Below are 15,341 nucleotides of genomic sequence, written 5' to 3'. Positions count from 1 at the left end.
AATAAATTGGTTTTTTAAAACACTCATTTATATGCTGCTAAAGCCTTTTCTAAGCCGTTGGTCTAATACTAAAAAGCTGAATACTACGAAAATAGGATAATTCCTTTTACGTAAAACGGAAATAGGGATTTTACATAAAAATATCCATAATTTGTAATTTCATATTATATAAACTTCATTAATCGTACTTGGCTTAAAAATAAATAAATACATTTTTTGGAGCTTGAAAAAGAAAAGCAGATGTTATACAAACTATAAATATTAATTACTCAGAGTTAGTGAAATTCTATAAAAATAATTAAAATCATGTAATCTACTTAGAATCAAAGCTAGATATAATATATTGATTGAAGCAATCTAACAAGTAATTAGTGTAATTACATGATCATGCTTAGTTCTTATAATAATTCTTTATTAAATATAACTATTCCGTATTCAATGTCACATAATGAAGGTCAAGTCTAATTAATTTATTATATAATATGGAAATAAGGAATAATATAGTTTGAATAATTTAAATAAGCCTCTGATTATGGCTTTATAATCCATTTCAGTCCTATGAAACTTGATATGATGTAACAACAAGGACCAGGCATTCTCTTGTGATATAATATTATAATAACTTAATGAATGCATTATGAATTTTAGCCCCAATTTACTTGGCTACAAGAATAATTATTTTCAACTTGGGGCAATGAGTATTGATGTGCCTGACCTTATTTATTCAATCCAGTACAATCTTAGGACTATTCATATCCTCAATAAACCTCAATGACGTCCTCAAGGGATCGATTTTACCTTCTTTAAGGACCGACAAGTGGGAGAGGACTAGACTACGGCTCTAAATAAGGACCCATACATCACTAGCACTGACGCCATTATGAATGATTTTATAAATAACTTCCTAACCTAAATGGATTCACTTTTTTTAATCGTATTCACAAGGAAATTCTCCGAAAGAAAGAAAATATTGCATTAGTTAATTGATAAAGTGACGTCATCTGTGATGAATCAGAATGGACATCTTGCGAAAGAATTTTTTTAAAAAGCCCTGGATATATATATATAATTTTGTTTTAGGCTCCACTCACAGTAAAACCCGCCTTGCATACATATGTATATAGCAGATATTAAGTTATATTTAACAACATTCATACAAAGATGTAGATATGCAACAATGGAGAAAAGATAAGTATTTACTTTCGAAAATACTAAGAAACAAAACTATTCAGCCACATCCTATTAATTCCCACATCACTTCACAACAAGTCTATACAGATAAGAATAGCCTCATAATAAAAAATATTATTTGATGTATGAGTTACGAATCTATGAGTAAAAAAAAACTATAACATAGATTGGTTTTTTCATACCTATTCTTATGTTTGGAGAATGCAAAATTAGATTCAGGCTTATATATGTATATTACTACAAACATATCAATTATAAACTACTAAATGTCTAAGAAAGACTGAGTTAGAACCAATAAATTTACATTATATTTTATATTACATACTAGCTAAGTGTTACACGGACTTGCTCAGGGCAATTTGGGAGCGGGAAATCACATTAACAATGCTTAATTTTATTTCTTCTTAATGTTTAGACCCTTTGGTGTTGGCTAAAATTATAATATAGTGCATGTATATAATATAAAATGTATTATTATGAATTTAAAAAAAATTGTGTAGACGATCAATCAATCTTTTATTTTGTTCAAAAATTGGCAAATCAAAACTCGAAAAGAAAAATGCAAAAAAACTTTTTTTGTAATGGCAAAAACAAAAAAGTTAGGAACAATAATGTCGTCAAAAAAGTAAGCCTCGATAACTGGTTCAAGTGTGCAAATATTGCAAAAGTTATGTAATAAAATGTTTGGGAAATTGTAAGTGTAAAGTCAAGGTATAAAATTTTATCTCCAAATTCATCGCTTTGTGGCATTTCTTCTCAAAAATTGAAAACAGACGTTTGATAGAAAAAAGAGGAACAAATGAAAATTATTGAAATTTTATTTTATCTACCAATCCAATATTCTATTGGAAATGCATTTTTTTGTACCTAAAAAAAACGAAATTGCGATTTTTACCGATTTCTTTTTTAGACCATAACTTTTTTGGTTTTGAAAATATTTAAAAAACATTCTTATTGATATAGTTGTTCCTTGAGGGGCCAGCCACTCTTTGATTTATAATTCATCTCCATATTTAGTCTCATTGAATTCCAAAAACAGTTTTTGTTTGTGTTTTGGATATAGAATAAGCCACCCTATATGATCCCCCCCCCCTTAAAAAAATCAATCTGAACAACGTTCAAAAGAGGCACCAATGCAAAGTTTCAGTCTCCTAGGTCCAACGGTCTGGGCACCCATGAAGGATGCACACAAACTCAAAATCTATTACATATATATATAGATTATCTACTTAATCGTGAAAAATTCCAAATTTCATTTTTTAAGCAGGTTGGGGGAAATTAATCAATAATTGTTCCACTTATGACTATGCGAATTAAAAAGATTTTACACTTCATTACCTTTATTGCATCGCAACATTTTTTTTCCCGAAAAGAAACGGGGAAAAAGTCCAAAATCGGAAATTAGTTAGCCAATTCTTTCCAGCAATACAATTAGTATACGAATATGGTTGATAATTATTCACATCTTAAAAGGAGCTAATTCTATTTCAATGCATCAACGTTAAGAACACTGATATGGAAAAATAAAGAAGATACATCGACAGCTGACAACAAATTACAATGTATTTTTGTGTTTGTGAAGTATTTATTCTCTTATACTCAACTCTCATTTATGCCTTAACCTTTGTCTTCAAAAAATTGCATGTAAATATGTTAGTTTTCCGATTTTTTTAAAAGTAGCGATAATTTTTTTTTGTTTCTTGCACTCTAGCTCAAAAGTAAGGGAGCTGAAATTTAAAGAGCCGTTATCCTGTTACGACAACTTTGTTCATCACTCAGCAGTAGCTTAGGTACGTTAATGCATTGTTTTATTCTTCAGTTGTGTGTTTTTTTTTTGTAATTAAGGCTATATTACTGTTAATTACTCTTAAGTATCAAATATCCTGGTTAAACATTGGTTTTATCTGAGTTCGAAGCTCAATTACCCTTGTCTACTACTCTGTTCTAAAAAAAAATGATAACCGAAGCTCTTCCGTAAAGATCATAAAATAAATCTGGAGGAGTAAAGGATAGCGAGGCGTGGCTTCCCTCAATCTCTAGCAATACTATTAATATTGTGGGTAGAAATAAGACGGATCTAGGACCAAGATCCAAAGTATCTTTGTACGGTATATTAAAATATAAGAAAAGATATGAGACCCAAACCGGATTAGGGTACTCAAACTTTTTTGATCTTAAAAAAATCATAGGGATATTCTGGATCTAAAAAAGCTTATTGGATTGTTTAACTAACATAAAACGGCTTTTGGATATGTATAAGATGTACTTGGGTACGCTATATGTAAATGTGTATTGTCTGAGATCCGAACAAGCTTTGAGTACTTAATCTTAAATAGTATCTTAAGTACTTAATCATTGTTTAAAAAAAAATCCATATCGAACGTAGAATCTTTAATGATCATGATTAGTACTTGGAGTTACATCTTCATAGACAGTCGCATTGCATGGTTATTCCAATGTTATTATAACAATAATAACCAATCATTGTGATCTACTGGTAATAAAATTACGTCACCCAATTATGTTTTACAACATTGCTCATGGGAAAAAATGTCTCTTAATCTCCTAAAATTTGCATAATAATAACGGTTGGCCCGATTTATAAGTGAATAAAAATTGTTTAGAACTTAACAAAAGCTCATTTTAGTGCAACCGATCAACATTCAGAACACTACTACCTAAGGGACTAAATCTGAGAAGTAGAAAATTGACAGCAAACAAAAAAAAAATCACGTTTTTTTTTTTTTTTTTTAAATTACCATTACAATTATAAGAATATAAAGTTGAAAAAGTGAAATCTAGAGACGAAAATGATTTTATGCTATTCCCTTACAAAAATATTGAGAGTCCCTGATTTATTAAAATATAGTTTATATGAATAAATATTTTCATCAAAGGATTGGCTTCACAAAAAGACTACTTATTTAGAGATTATGAAATAAAATTTAATTAGATTTTAAAAGTTGTTTATTTTAATCTTAACTTTATACATATATTAGAAAAGTAACAAAAATAATAATTTTTTTTTAAAGTTTTATTACTGCACATACTTTAAATATATACTTTACTTACATATGTACATAATATATAAAGGTAGGAGGTAGGTACTAGTGCTGGGTCTGTCCGAGACCGAACTTTTCCACTGGTTGGCTCTTATGGAGTTTTTCTAAACCGATTTGGACCGAATAAAAATATCAAGATCTTCAAGTAGCTCTACCATTATGATCAAACTGAATATACAATAGTGAATGCTTAATCTTTTTACAACGATCCTCCATGTACAACTAAGGGGAACACAATTACCATAGTTTGGGAACCACTTATTTAAATAAATTACAATTACGAAACCTAGTGGTAGTCAGAACATCATACTCTTACTTAATTATATGATTATACTTGAATTCAAGCAAATCAATTTTGGCCGCTATGATACTCTCCTCTTTTTTTGATGGAAGAGTAGTGTAAATATTTTACATTAAATTATAGTATCATTCAGGGAATTGTAGGGTGGACTCTCTCTCACTTTTTTTTTACAGGGTAATGAAAGTAAACAGCGTTCATGCAAAAGTTGGACTGATATTTCGGTCCAAACCGCGATTTTAGACTCTTGACCAAAATTAAACCGTTTCCAAATGGTTAATCCATTTTTTTAATCTCATTTTATGAGCTTATTTTCTTTCCTTACTCTTGATATATGAGTTGACCTACTTATATAATACATTTAACTTCATAAGACATCGTTATTGTAAGTCCATGGTCACCACATTGAAGTACAACCGACTTCATCAACAATCAAAAAAGAATCGGTCTAGACTAGAGGTGGATTGGTATAGAAAATATCGGACTTCAAGCTAAGTTGGGCTACAAGGTGTCAGGTTTCAGTCCAAGGCTTTTTTGGGACAAAGTATGAGAATCCATCAATAAAAGTAATCCAATATTTACTCAAGAGAGATAAACATACTCGTATTTAAAACATCAGGATCTAATAACTAATTAATGAAGTCAAATATCACATCAACTATTTAATAAAAATGCATTAATTTTGACATATTAATAAAGTTATTTCAATGTGCTAATAACTTTTTACGCCTATTTTTTCAATTTCTAATATTGAGGTTTGGTTGATTAAACATTTAAGTGTTTAACATGTTTGTTGGTACAAAATCCATCATAAAAATACAATCTGAAAGTGCGATACTTATAAATAATCAAGGTTAATAGAAATACAAGGTTAGACCATCATGGAATCGGGCTTCTTAGAATTTTCAATTTGATGTATCGTACCCATTGCTGCGGAAGACTGATAGATTTTGGCAAAACTTGCAACCAATCATGCTGTATGACATCATTATTGCAATTTTTTTAATTTAATGTATCGTACCGACTACTAGGTATGACAGACAGATTTTGACAATACAAGTAACCAATCAAATTCTATGTCATTAGTAATAAAAAGCACGGTGGACGTAAAGTAAAACTGAAGATTTCAATAGAGAAAAATGTAAATTACATTGAATGCATAAAAAATATTTAAAGTGCCCTTTACACTGCTAACATACCTATTTTTTACTACTACAACTTGAATGTTTTGGTCAACTGCGAGGGCCTCATATTCTTCTTTACATAATCACTCTCTATTTTTTAAAACTGAATAGTATCGACCGAATTTTAAATGATACCGATTTAGGCCGATTTTTATGATTGACCGATCGGAACCAATTTTTTTCCTTTTTTTTTGGGACCGATCTCGATCACCTTTTTCTTTGACGTCAGTCCGGACCGAACTTCATGAAAGGACCGAATGAGTTTGGCCTACTAAAAATCAAAACAGTTTCATACCGGTCAAGGCTTTTCAAACCGAAATCCAACATTAGTAGATAATAGGTAAAATAGGTGGTACCGGTAATTTTGCCTCCGAACATTTTGCCTTAAAGCCATTTTGTTTCATGAATATTTTGCTTTAATATATAAATTCATGATGTTATTGTTTATTTTGGTTTGAAATTGATGTTTTATTTGGGATTTTCTGAATCAAAATATGAAATATTTTGATTCAGAAAATGCATTAATTGTTTGTTTTCTTTTGGAGTAATGATTCAATTATGCTCTTGACTTATAACTCGTCAATCCTTGAGTCTTTTTTAACATGAATGATCCATAATATCCAATCATGATTGCTAGCGGAAAAGTAATTTGAAATTCTTCTATTCGAATAGTTGCTCTGTTTATTTATTTTTGAGTTTCTTATTACCTACATTGTCCCTGGTTTGAATTCATTGCAAAGTAAATTTTTTTTTTGGTGTATGCATTGAAACTTGATTGCATTGTTTTCCAATAAAAACAATCATTTAATGCGTTTTATAGCTATACATATTAAATATTTTGATTAAAAAATTCGAAAGAAACATCAATCTTAACCAAAAATGACATATAGATCTCATATACTTATAAGTGAAATATTCTTGAGGCAAAATAGTTTAAGGAAAATTCCCTTGCGTCTAATTAGGTATTTATATTCCATTTCTTTTTTAAAGATAAAAATTATATAATTTCTTTTTATTCCTCGAGATTTTTGATTTACTTGAAATTTGAATATCTTAGTTAAAAAGTTAGTAGGTAATTCATATTTTAATTATATGTACATTATTACATAAATGAAGAGGAGATGTTCTTCAATAGCTCGTGTATTAGTTAATAATTTCCTTTTAAATATATTTAATTGATGTAATGAAATAAATTAGATTAATTTCCCCTAAAAAGAACACGTGCCCCGATAAGTAGACGAATTTGGATAGTCTTTTCTTTTCTTTTTAAATATATATACTTTCTTAATAAAGATGACTTTTTTAGAAATAGATAAAATATTACCTTGAAAAAAAAATAGTTACTAAATTAAATATTGACAAAGTCTAGAAAAAATACTTTGAAAAGTCATGAAAAACATAAGAAAAAAAGATTACATATTTTTATATAAAAAAAAGTTTTTTAGTTTTTTTGGGAAAAATGAAAAGGTTCATAATTTATTTTCCACAAAAAAAGTCATCTCATATTAGTGTTGCAAAAAATGAAATATCAATCGTAAAAAACGGGGATATCAGTCAGAAAATAAGAAGAAAAAGTATTTAGAACCCCTCTAAAGGAAAATTATAATTTATTTATTTTTAGAAAACATGGTGCTGATCTGTCAACCATATAAAACGAAACATTTCATGCGTTTCAAAAATGAAGAAATGTTCTCGGCAACAGAGGACCGTTGGTTACCTTTCCTAATGTATTAGACATCAAACAATTTCTTAAAGCTGATTGACTTCAGTACAAAATATTAACAACTCGCATGTATTTTTGTCATCTGTTAAATAGCATTTATTAGAAAATTTATATAAAATATAACATTTATATTATATAGATATTTCTTTTTCATTTCGTCTTATCAGAGTTCTGAACTTTAATTAGTAGAATTCGAATGATCTCTTGTTAAGCTGTAGACCGTTCTCAACAATTAATAGCTATTTGAATAATAACTCCCAAAATTAAATACCATCAGATTTTGAACACTTTTTTTTTGGTTTCTTTTTGGAGGAAAGGTTGCGCGATACAACAGAAGCAACGGCACGTTAGTGTTCTAAACGTTGATTTTTTAAGCAAAAATAATTATTTTCCCTTAAATTTTTAATATTCCAAATATTAAAGAAAAAATAATCAGGGGCAGCCGCACGATTATATAAATACATATATCTATTTTTTTTTTCGGGGGGAGGGAGGGCTTGGTTTTTGGATTTTTTTCAAAAAATTACTCGCAGAAAATTAAATTTTTTGAAAAAAAAATTTCAAATATTAAATTTTTTGGAAAAATATTTCAAAATCCATAGTGACTCACAGATAATTAATCTTTTGAAAAAAAGTTCAAAAAATCCACAGCCATTCAGAAAAAATTAAAATATTAAATTTTTGGAAAAAAAAACCTCCACTAGCCCACCCCTTGCGGACACCCCGCTCCTGATAATTCAACTGTTTGGAGGGTATGAAGTGATTGGCTAGAATAAATCTGTACTACCAGTTAATTCTAGTTCCTTTCACGTGTTATTTTCGAAGGATTAAAGGTTGAAAGAAGCGAAGAAAGGATTTGCTTCTCAATCTTCTCTTTGATAACTAAAATATCATGTAATGTACTTAAACAAATTGTGTAGAACAATATAATTAATATAGTAATAGATACGTGGCTTTTTAATAGTAGATACATTCGCCAATCGTGGGACACTTTAATCTATGAAATATTACGTTCGATTTATTTGAATGTTGTAACATATAGAATTAGTAAAATAAGTCATGGATGGTATAAGTTATAGATTGTTTTCATACTCAATTAAGTAGAAAGTACATTCGGATTCAATTAAAGATTTTTTGAGAAATCTCTTTTAAATTGCTTAATCCTAGATTAAAGAAAGGGGGAGGGATAAATGCATACATACTTAAACATAATACATTATAATCAACTTCCATAATGATTTTATTGAGTGATATTATATATAATTAAAGTTTTAGACATTCGACTGACAAATTTTTTTTTGTAAGTCTACGTCATTACCTCTACATACAAAATCTATATATTCAAAGTTGGGTCGAAATGATTAATTCTTGTATATTATTCATTAGAGAAAGCTATTAGGGGTCTTCCATACATATGTATATAATCTCCGTTTCTAATATTTAAGTAAAAGATTGTTGTGAAAATTTTAATAAAATATCAAAAAATATTCAATATTAAATAACAGGTCCAAAGGATGTTTTTTTTTTTTTTGACATTTCAAATACTTTTACAAAAAAATACATGTCAAAATGTGAAACCAATGTTGTCAAATTTACAAAATACGTCGTACAAAATGTCTCCCAAAACATTCTTTAGAAAGTGATAAATTTTGAATTAAGAATAAAAGTAATCTCGATTAAAATAATTTTAAACTGGTCAACCCCCTTTTAAAAAAAATCGTATTGTCTGTCTTCGCCTCAAGTTTTGCATGAAATAATACTGACTCTGACTAGATTTTGACCAGTATACATTTTATTGAGAATCCAGTGACGTCACTAACCCCCTACTTTTTTTTTTGCACGCACTTGAGGCTCCTCAAAAGTTTCTGAAGCGCCACTATTTTTTTTATCATTTATATTAATAAAATAAACCTATTTATATAAGGTTTAAAATAATAGTATTTATAATTTTTGGGGTTAAGTCCCTCCAAATGATAAAAACTAGCAACCCCACTCAGATCCTGATTATTCGGGGGTATAAATCTACAACAGAATAATGAGGCAATAGTTATAAAATGGCAACTCCGGTCAAGTATGTTTTTTTAACAAGATTATGAGAAATTATATTCTACAATTTATTTTCTGATACTTTTTTAAATTAGTTTTTTTGTATGATTATATTGATTAATATATTTCAAAATGGATGTCACACTAGAGGTCACAAATATTATTTAAGAATTATGTGATTTACAAAAAATGTCTGCTAATGTTCACGTTTGGGATTTCAATAGTTAGTGGAAATAAGGAAATTTTAAACCTCATTTGCTTGGAACAAAATTGCCAATTTTTTTTTTTTAATTACGTGTGAGGAAGAACATACACTTGAGTCCTACTATGTAAATAGCAAAGACATATAAACTCGAATAACTCGATGACGATCTTCAATTATACTCTTAGTTAGTCTAACAAGAACTGACATACCTTATAACTCCTAATTAACCTCCATTGTTTATCTTTGTCTTTACAAGCAAACGCACTTGTTATAGATGTTTGTTTTCAAGAATTGAATAATAATGACAACACCTGTTGGGATTACCAACTAGAAAAATCCACTCCCACTTTTTATTTTTTATACACTTTATTGAACATTCATTGAGAAAAAAATGTTACAAATTTAATTTTCAAAGTATGCACCTTCGCTAGCCACATATTTTCCCCATCTTTCAGGCAATTTATGGATACCTTTCCAAAAAAAATTGTTCGTCTTTGGCTGCAAACCAGCCATCGATCAATTTTTTGCCTTCAGGGTGAGAATCAAAGCGTAAATCATTGAGTGCGTGGCTCATCGACGCAAACAAGTGATAATCGGAAGGCACCAGGTCTGGTGAGTAAGCCACATGAGTAAGAGGTTCCCAGTGTACGATTCAACAAGCTGGCGGGTGGTTATAGAGCGATGCGGCGGTGCTTTGTCATCAAGGAAAATTACCTTGTGTTGCCTGCCTTCATATTTTGGGCGTTTTGAAGAATAGCATGGCTCAAATCGCCCTGTTGTTGGTAGCGATCACCATTAACAGGTCATACCATATGACACCATACTGGTCCCAGAACACATACAGCATTGCCTTCTTCATTTATAACGTCAAAATCACCACTTTGGAATTTTTCAAACCTGAAGTATTGTGCTCTGCTTAGAACATGTCCACCGTAAGCTTCCACAAGCATTTGATGGGCTTAAGAAGCGTTTTTCTTCAATTGGTAACAGAAAATCAATGATGTCCGCACATATTAGTTTGTAAGCACAAAATTAGACATTTTTACGGGTGAAAAAAGCGCGTTGTTGAATGAAACTATGCAAACAATGAATTAAATATTGTTGACACATGTCTAAATAAGCATTTAGATTTATAGATCGGTTTATAATGTCTAATCGACTACACTTAGGGACCAATAGTCGAAAGTCTCATTTCATAGACACATACCTAGAATGTATATAAGCAGTGATTTTTATCCGGTGATTCTTTTAGCTGGCCCGTTTTTCTTTTTTTGGGAATTGATAATCTAGCTGTAGAATGAATTTGTTTTCCTTAGCAGTTGTCATTATTATTTATTTCCTGACTAGTGAACGTCCGATCGACATCGGATTAATTCTTGCCAATGTCTTTGTTTATTTCTTCTCCATCTCTTCCCTTGTCACAGCTGATTGTAGCTGATCTAAGGAAACGTCATGAACGTTATTCTTTCTGTCCTCCAAAAAAATTCTTCAAATTGTCAGGGTTAGTATGTTGATTTTTGGTTTCTTCTTTTTAACATGCCCATTCTACGCAAAATTTTCATCACTGTATTTAAAATGTTTTCTATTTTGTAAAGTTGACCAAATTCAAAACTATCATGTTTCCATTTTGAAGTACTTCTGGTACAATGAAACTTTGACCGGATGGAGGGTACAGTTTATTGTTCAGGAAAAAAAAAGGAGGTAATTGCCAACGCCTAAATACATTTCGTGATCCATGATAATTTTGAATTTGGTCAAATTTACAAAATAGCGAACACTCTACTGTATATAAGCACCTTTTCATACTTATACATATATATAATTTGATGAAATGTTCTTCAATCTGATATAATTAATAGGTGTCACATTATTTAAGACAATCCGTAAAGATATATAAAGTCTTGCCATTCTTGACGCTTAAAAAATGGCATTATTTTACATTTAAATCAATTGTTTTGATGGATTATTATTTTAAGATTTAGTGGATGCCATTTTTTGATTTACCTTTCATACTACATACTCCTTTACTCAAAATAACTCAAATGTACCTACTTATTGTGAGTAAGTTGATTTGAGAGGAATTTTATTATAAAAACACGAATTTCAACTGAATTCCATCATAAATAAGACTGTTGAGTATGATAAAAATAATCTAGAATTATATTTTTGCTTGATTAAATCAAGAAAAAAGGCCATATTTAATAACAATAGCAAGCTTATGAGCAAATGATCCTATTATATGTAGTCTTTAAACAATCATCATCAAATATAACCACACCCATTTAAAATAAACATTTTAATGCCCTTAATATTTAATTGAAAAAATTAATAAACGAGCCCATATTTTTCCGTAAATACATTATATATTGTGATTATTGTGTGCATTAGGTAAATATATCCTTAATGGAAAATTCAAATGAATTCAAATAAATGAAAGTAAACAAAACTAGGGTTTATCAAAGCTAATTTGATTGACAGTTAATTTGTTTTTATTTATACAAATACGTCCACATCATAACTTTGACCTGGATTTTTGTCTTAAATTAAATAGAAAAGATACGAAATTAGGAGAATCAGAGAGTTAATATAGATTAACATACCAGGGGGAACTGTTATTATTAGGTTAAGAGTTATTTTTTACAATGGTCCCGTGAGCAATGTTCTAGAAATCATAATTAGATGTCGATTGCTAAGAAAAACATTGTCCTAGTGGCCACCATGAGCACGCAGTACAAGAAAAGATTGAAATAGTTGTGCTCTTCCACGTGGGATTGTTCTAGAAGGCTATCTCATTGTGGCCATGGTGGAGACTATGGTATTTTTTTTTCTCTTAGCAATTGATAGCTAATTATAAGTTCTACAACATTACTTATATGAACATTGTAAAAACTGTAATCGAAGTTTGAAAAAAGTAAAAAAAAAAAAAATAGAGATTTCATTATTTATAAAACGACGTTTATAAAAATTATATACATATTTTCTCAATTTTTATGGCAGCAAAATTATGAAAAATTGAAAGGATGAAATGTATAATTATCATGAAATTAAATTAAACCAACCCATGAAGCCTTTGAGTGTAGAGGAAGTAGTGGAGGAAGAATCAAAAGAGTAAGGAAGTAATTTCGTGACTGAGTATTTAATAATCGAATAATATGTATGTGTACTGAAAGTCGTGATCTCATAAAATGAAAACATGATGCGTGGGTCATAATTACATCTGTTGAGGGGTAACACTTAGATTAGCTTTGTTGTCATATTGCAAAGGCGTCCGGAGGGGTGGGCTGGAGGGCTGAAGCTCTCTCCCCCACTTAAATATTTTTTTTTTTTTTTTCAAGAAAAATTAATATTTGATTTTTTTCCAAAAATGAAATTTTTTAAACTTATTTCTAAACAATTTAATTTTCTTTGGCTAATAACGGATTTTTGTAATTTTTGCACCGAAAAAATTAATAATATAATATTTAAAAAAAAAAAAAATTATAATTGAAATTTAACTTTTGAAATTTTTATCCAAAAAAATTAATTTCTTTATAAATAGTTGTAGGTTTTTGATTTTTTTTGGAAATAGCTCTGGTTTTTTGAATTTTTTTCCAAAAATATTTAAAATTTAATTTTTGAAATTTTTTTCTTAACAATTTTTTTCTTAACTTGAAATTTTTGAAATTTTTTTCCCAATAATTTTTTGAACACCTCTGAATTTTTGAAATTTTTTGAGAATAACTATGGATTTTTAGAAATTTTTTCACAAAAAATTTAATATTATTGAAAAAAAAATGATTTTTTTGCCAATAGCTATGAATGTTTGATATTGTTTCTTCTAACAATTTAATATTTAATTTTCCAATTTTTTTGACAAAAATCCTATAAACCAATCTCTACCCTCCCCCCCGAAAAAAATAGTAATAATAATAATAAATAATTATATATATACATATATGGCAATATCCTGCGTACTCCTCTGTTTAGGTAGGATGTAAATTTAATTTTATGTACATAGTTTGTGAACGAACCTTTGACACAACCGCCCTTTGAGTCGTCAGAGTCAGAAGAGGATGTGGAATAAAGTCCAGAGTCGATTGTAGATAGGGGCCTTAAAGGATGTGTTTGAGGAGTCGTTTTGAGATGAGATTTCTCGTTACCCTCGCATCTGCAAAAAGTTAAAAATTGTGAACTAAAGAAACGAGTATTCATAAAGAGCATTACAGTAATTTATGAGGGGAGATGATCGAAAAATATAATATATAATAATAATAAATATATGTATGTTATATATTCACAAAAATGCTGAGTCAGAGAGACATAAAAAATAATTGAAAAAACTATAAATATGTATATTAATGACTAGCACAGATTCAAATCCACCATCATACATATAAAAACGTTCTTACAATCTCTTTACATAAATGAATTAAATACTTTTATTTTTTCGTTAATTAGGAAATGTACAACAATTACTATAAATTGTAATAAAAATGTTGTTAAACCTACTCAATATCAATGCACTAACCGACACCCAAACCTCATTATTTACAACGTAATTCATTTTAATATCATCACATAAAAAAATGATCTCCTGAGGCGTTACATGTGTTGCTTGCGATTAAAACTAAGTTGTCAGCAGCATAGTCTCTCTTATAAAAAATTTCAACACCCGTTCTTAATAGGACATGCAAAAACTAAAAGTAAAAAAGACAAACAAAAAAAACATTTGCAAAACTAACCTCGGCTATGTAAACAAACTTATAATAATTAGAAATGCGTTTTTTTAATGATCTCGAGGAGAAGGCGGGAACAAGACTATTGTATTTCTGAATTAAGACCCTTGTTAATATTAGCTGGCTGTTATATTTTTTTCCATTTTTTTTCATAACGATATAGAAAAACGCTCCGGATTTGTTAATGAGGAGTTATAATAGCAAGTCCTTGTAGAAAGGAAGATCGAAATCCGAGTAATTCTTTCCTACATCCTTGTTTATTTATTTCCCCCCTCGTCACAGCTGATTGTAGCTGATCTAATAAAAGGTCATGACTGCTGAGCTGTTTTTTTTCCAAAATATGTTTACAGTTGTTACTACGTTAATTTGATGTTGTTGTTTTTTTAAATACCCAAAATGCTAGCAAAAAGCATCATTGGTGATCTCTGTCAGCAGATATTTCGTCTATCAAAGTTGTCAATATATAACTTTTTTGATTTAGACTCACGATAATTTAGACAATATTCACATCTCTAGTTATTGTGGTCAAGTTGTGTATACACAGACGTAAAAAGTACATTCTCCAGTCAGCTATCTTTTGTACTATGTACTCTATAGCACAAAAGCAACCAAATTTTTATATATGTATATAAAAAACAATTGAATTTAGGGATATGTAAAATTAATTATTAAACTTCTCAAATCAATAGAAACTCCTGAATATTTAAATTAAATTAAATACCATTCAATGTATCATGTATTCACGTATTCAAACAGCTGTTTTATATTTAATTTAATAAGTACGTACAACAACAGTGATCGCAATCAGTCATAGATGTCTATGGATATATTTTGGATTTACATGAGGATGTAAAGAATGTTGGTAACGTATTTGAAAAAAAAAATCAAAACATTTATATCCTTTCCTGCTATTGACA

At 29.2% G+C, this 15,341-nt stretch overlaps 1 protein-coding gene across 2 annotated transcripts in view; it reads right to left on the bottom strand.

Annotated features, from left to right (window-relative positions):
• The window catches only part of LOC121127800 (uncharacterized), a 134,781-nt gene that overhangs the window by 2,586 nt on the left and 116,854 nt on the right, over positions 1–15,341 (bottom strand). For both annotated transcript variants that reach the window (XM_040723318.2, XM_071892931.1), the window contains one exon: positions 13,720–13,856. In XM_040723318.2, coding sequence (XP_040579252.1) covers positions 13,720–13,856 — 137 coding nt within the window. The remainder of the gene's footprint in view (positions 1–13,719; positions 13,857–15,341) is intronic.

The sequence above is a fragment of the Lepeophtheirus salmonis genome, chromosome 13 (genome assembly GCF_016086655.4).
Source record: "Lepeophtheirus salmonis chromosome 13, UVic_Lsal_1.4, whole genome shotgun sequence".
Lineage (NCBI taxonomy): Eukaryota > Metazoa > Arthropoda > Copepoda > Siphonostomatoida > Caligidae > Lepeophtheirus > Lepeophtheirus salmonis.
The sequence above is the reverse complement of the archived record's forward strand: the minus strand, read 5'-3'. Positions and strand labels throughout refer to the sequence as shown.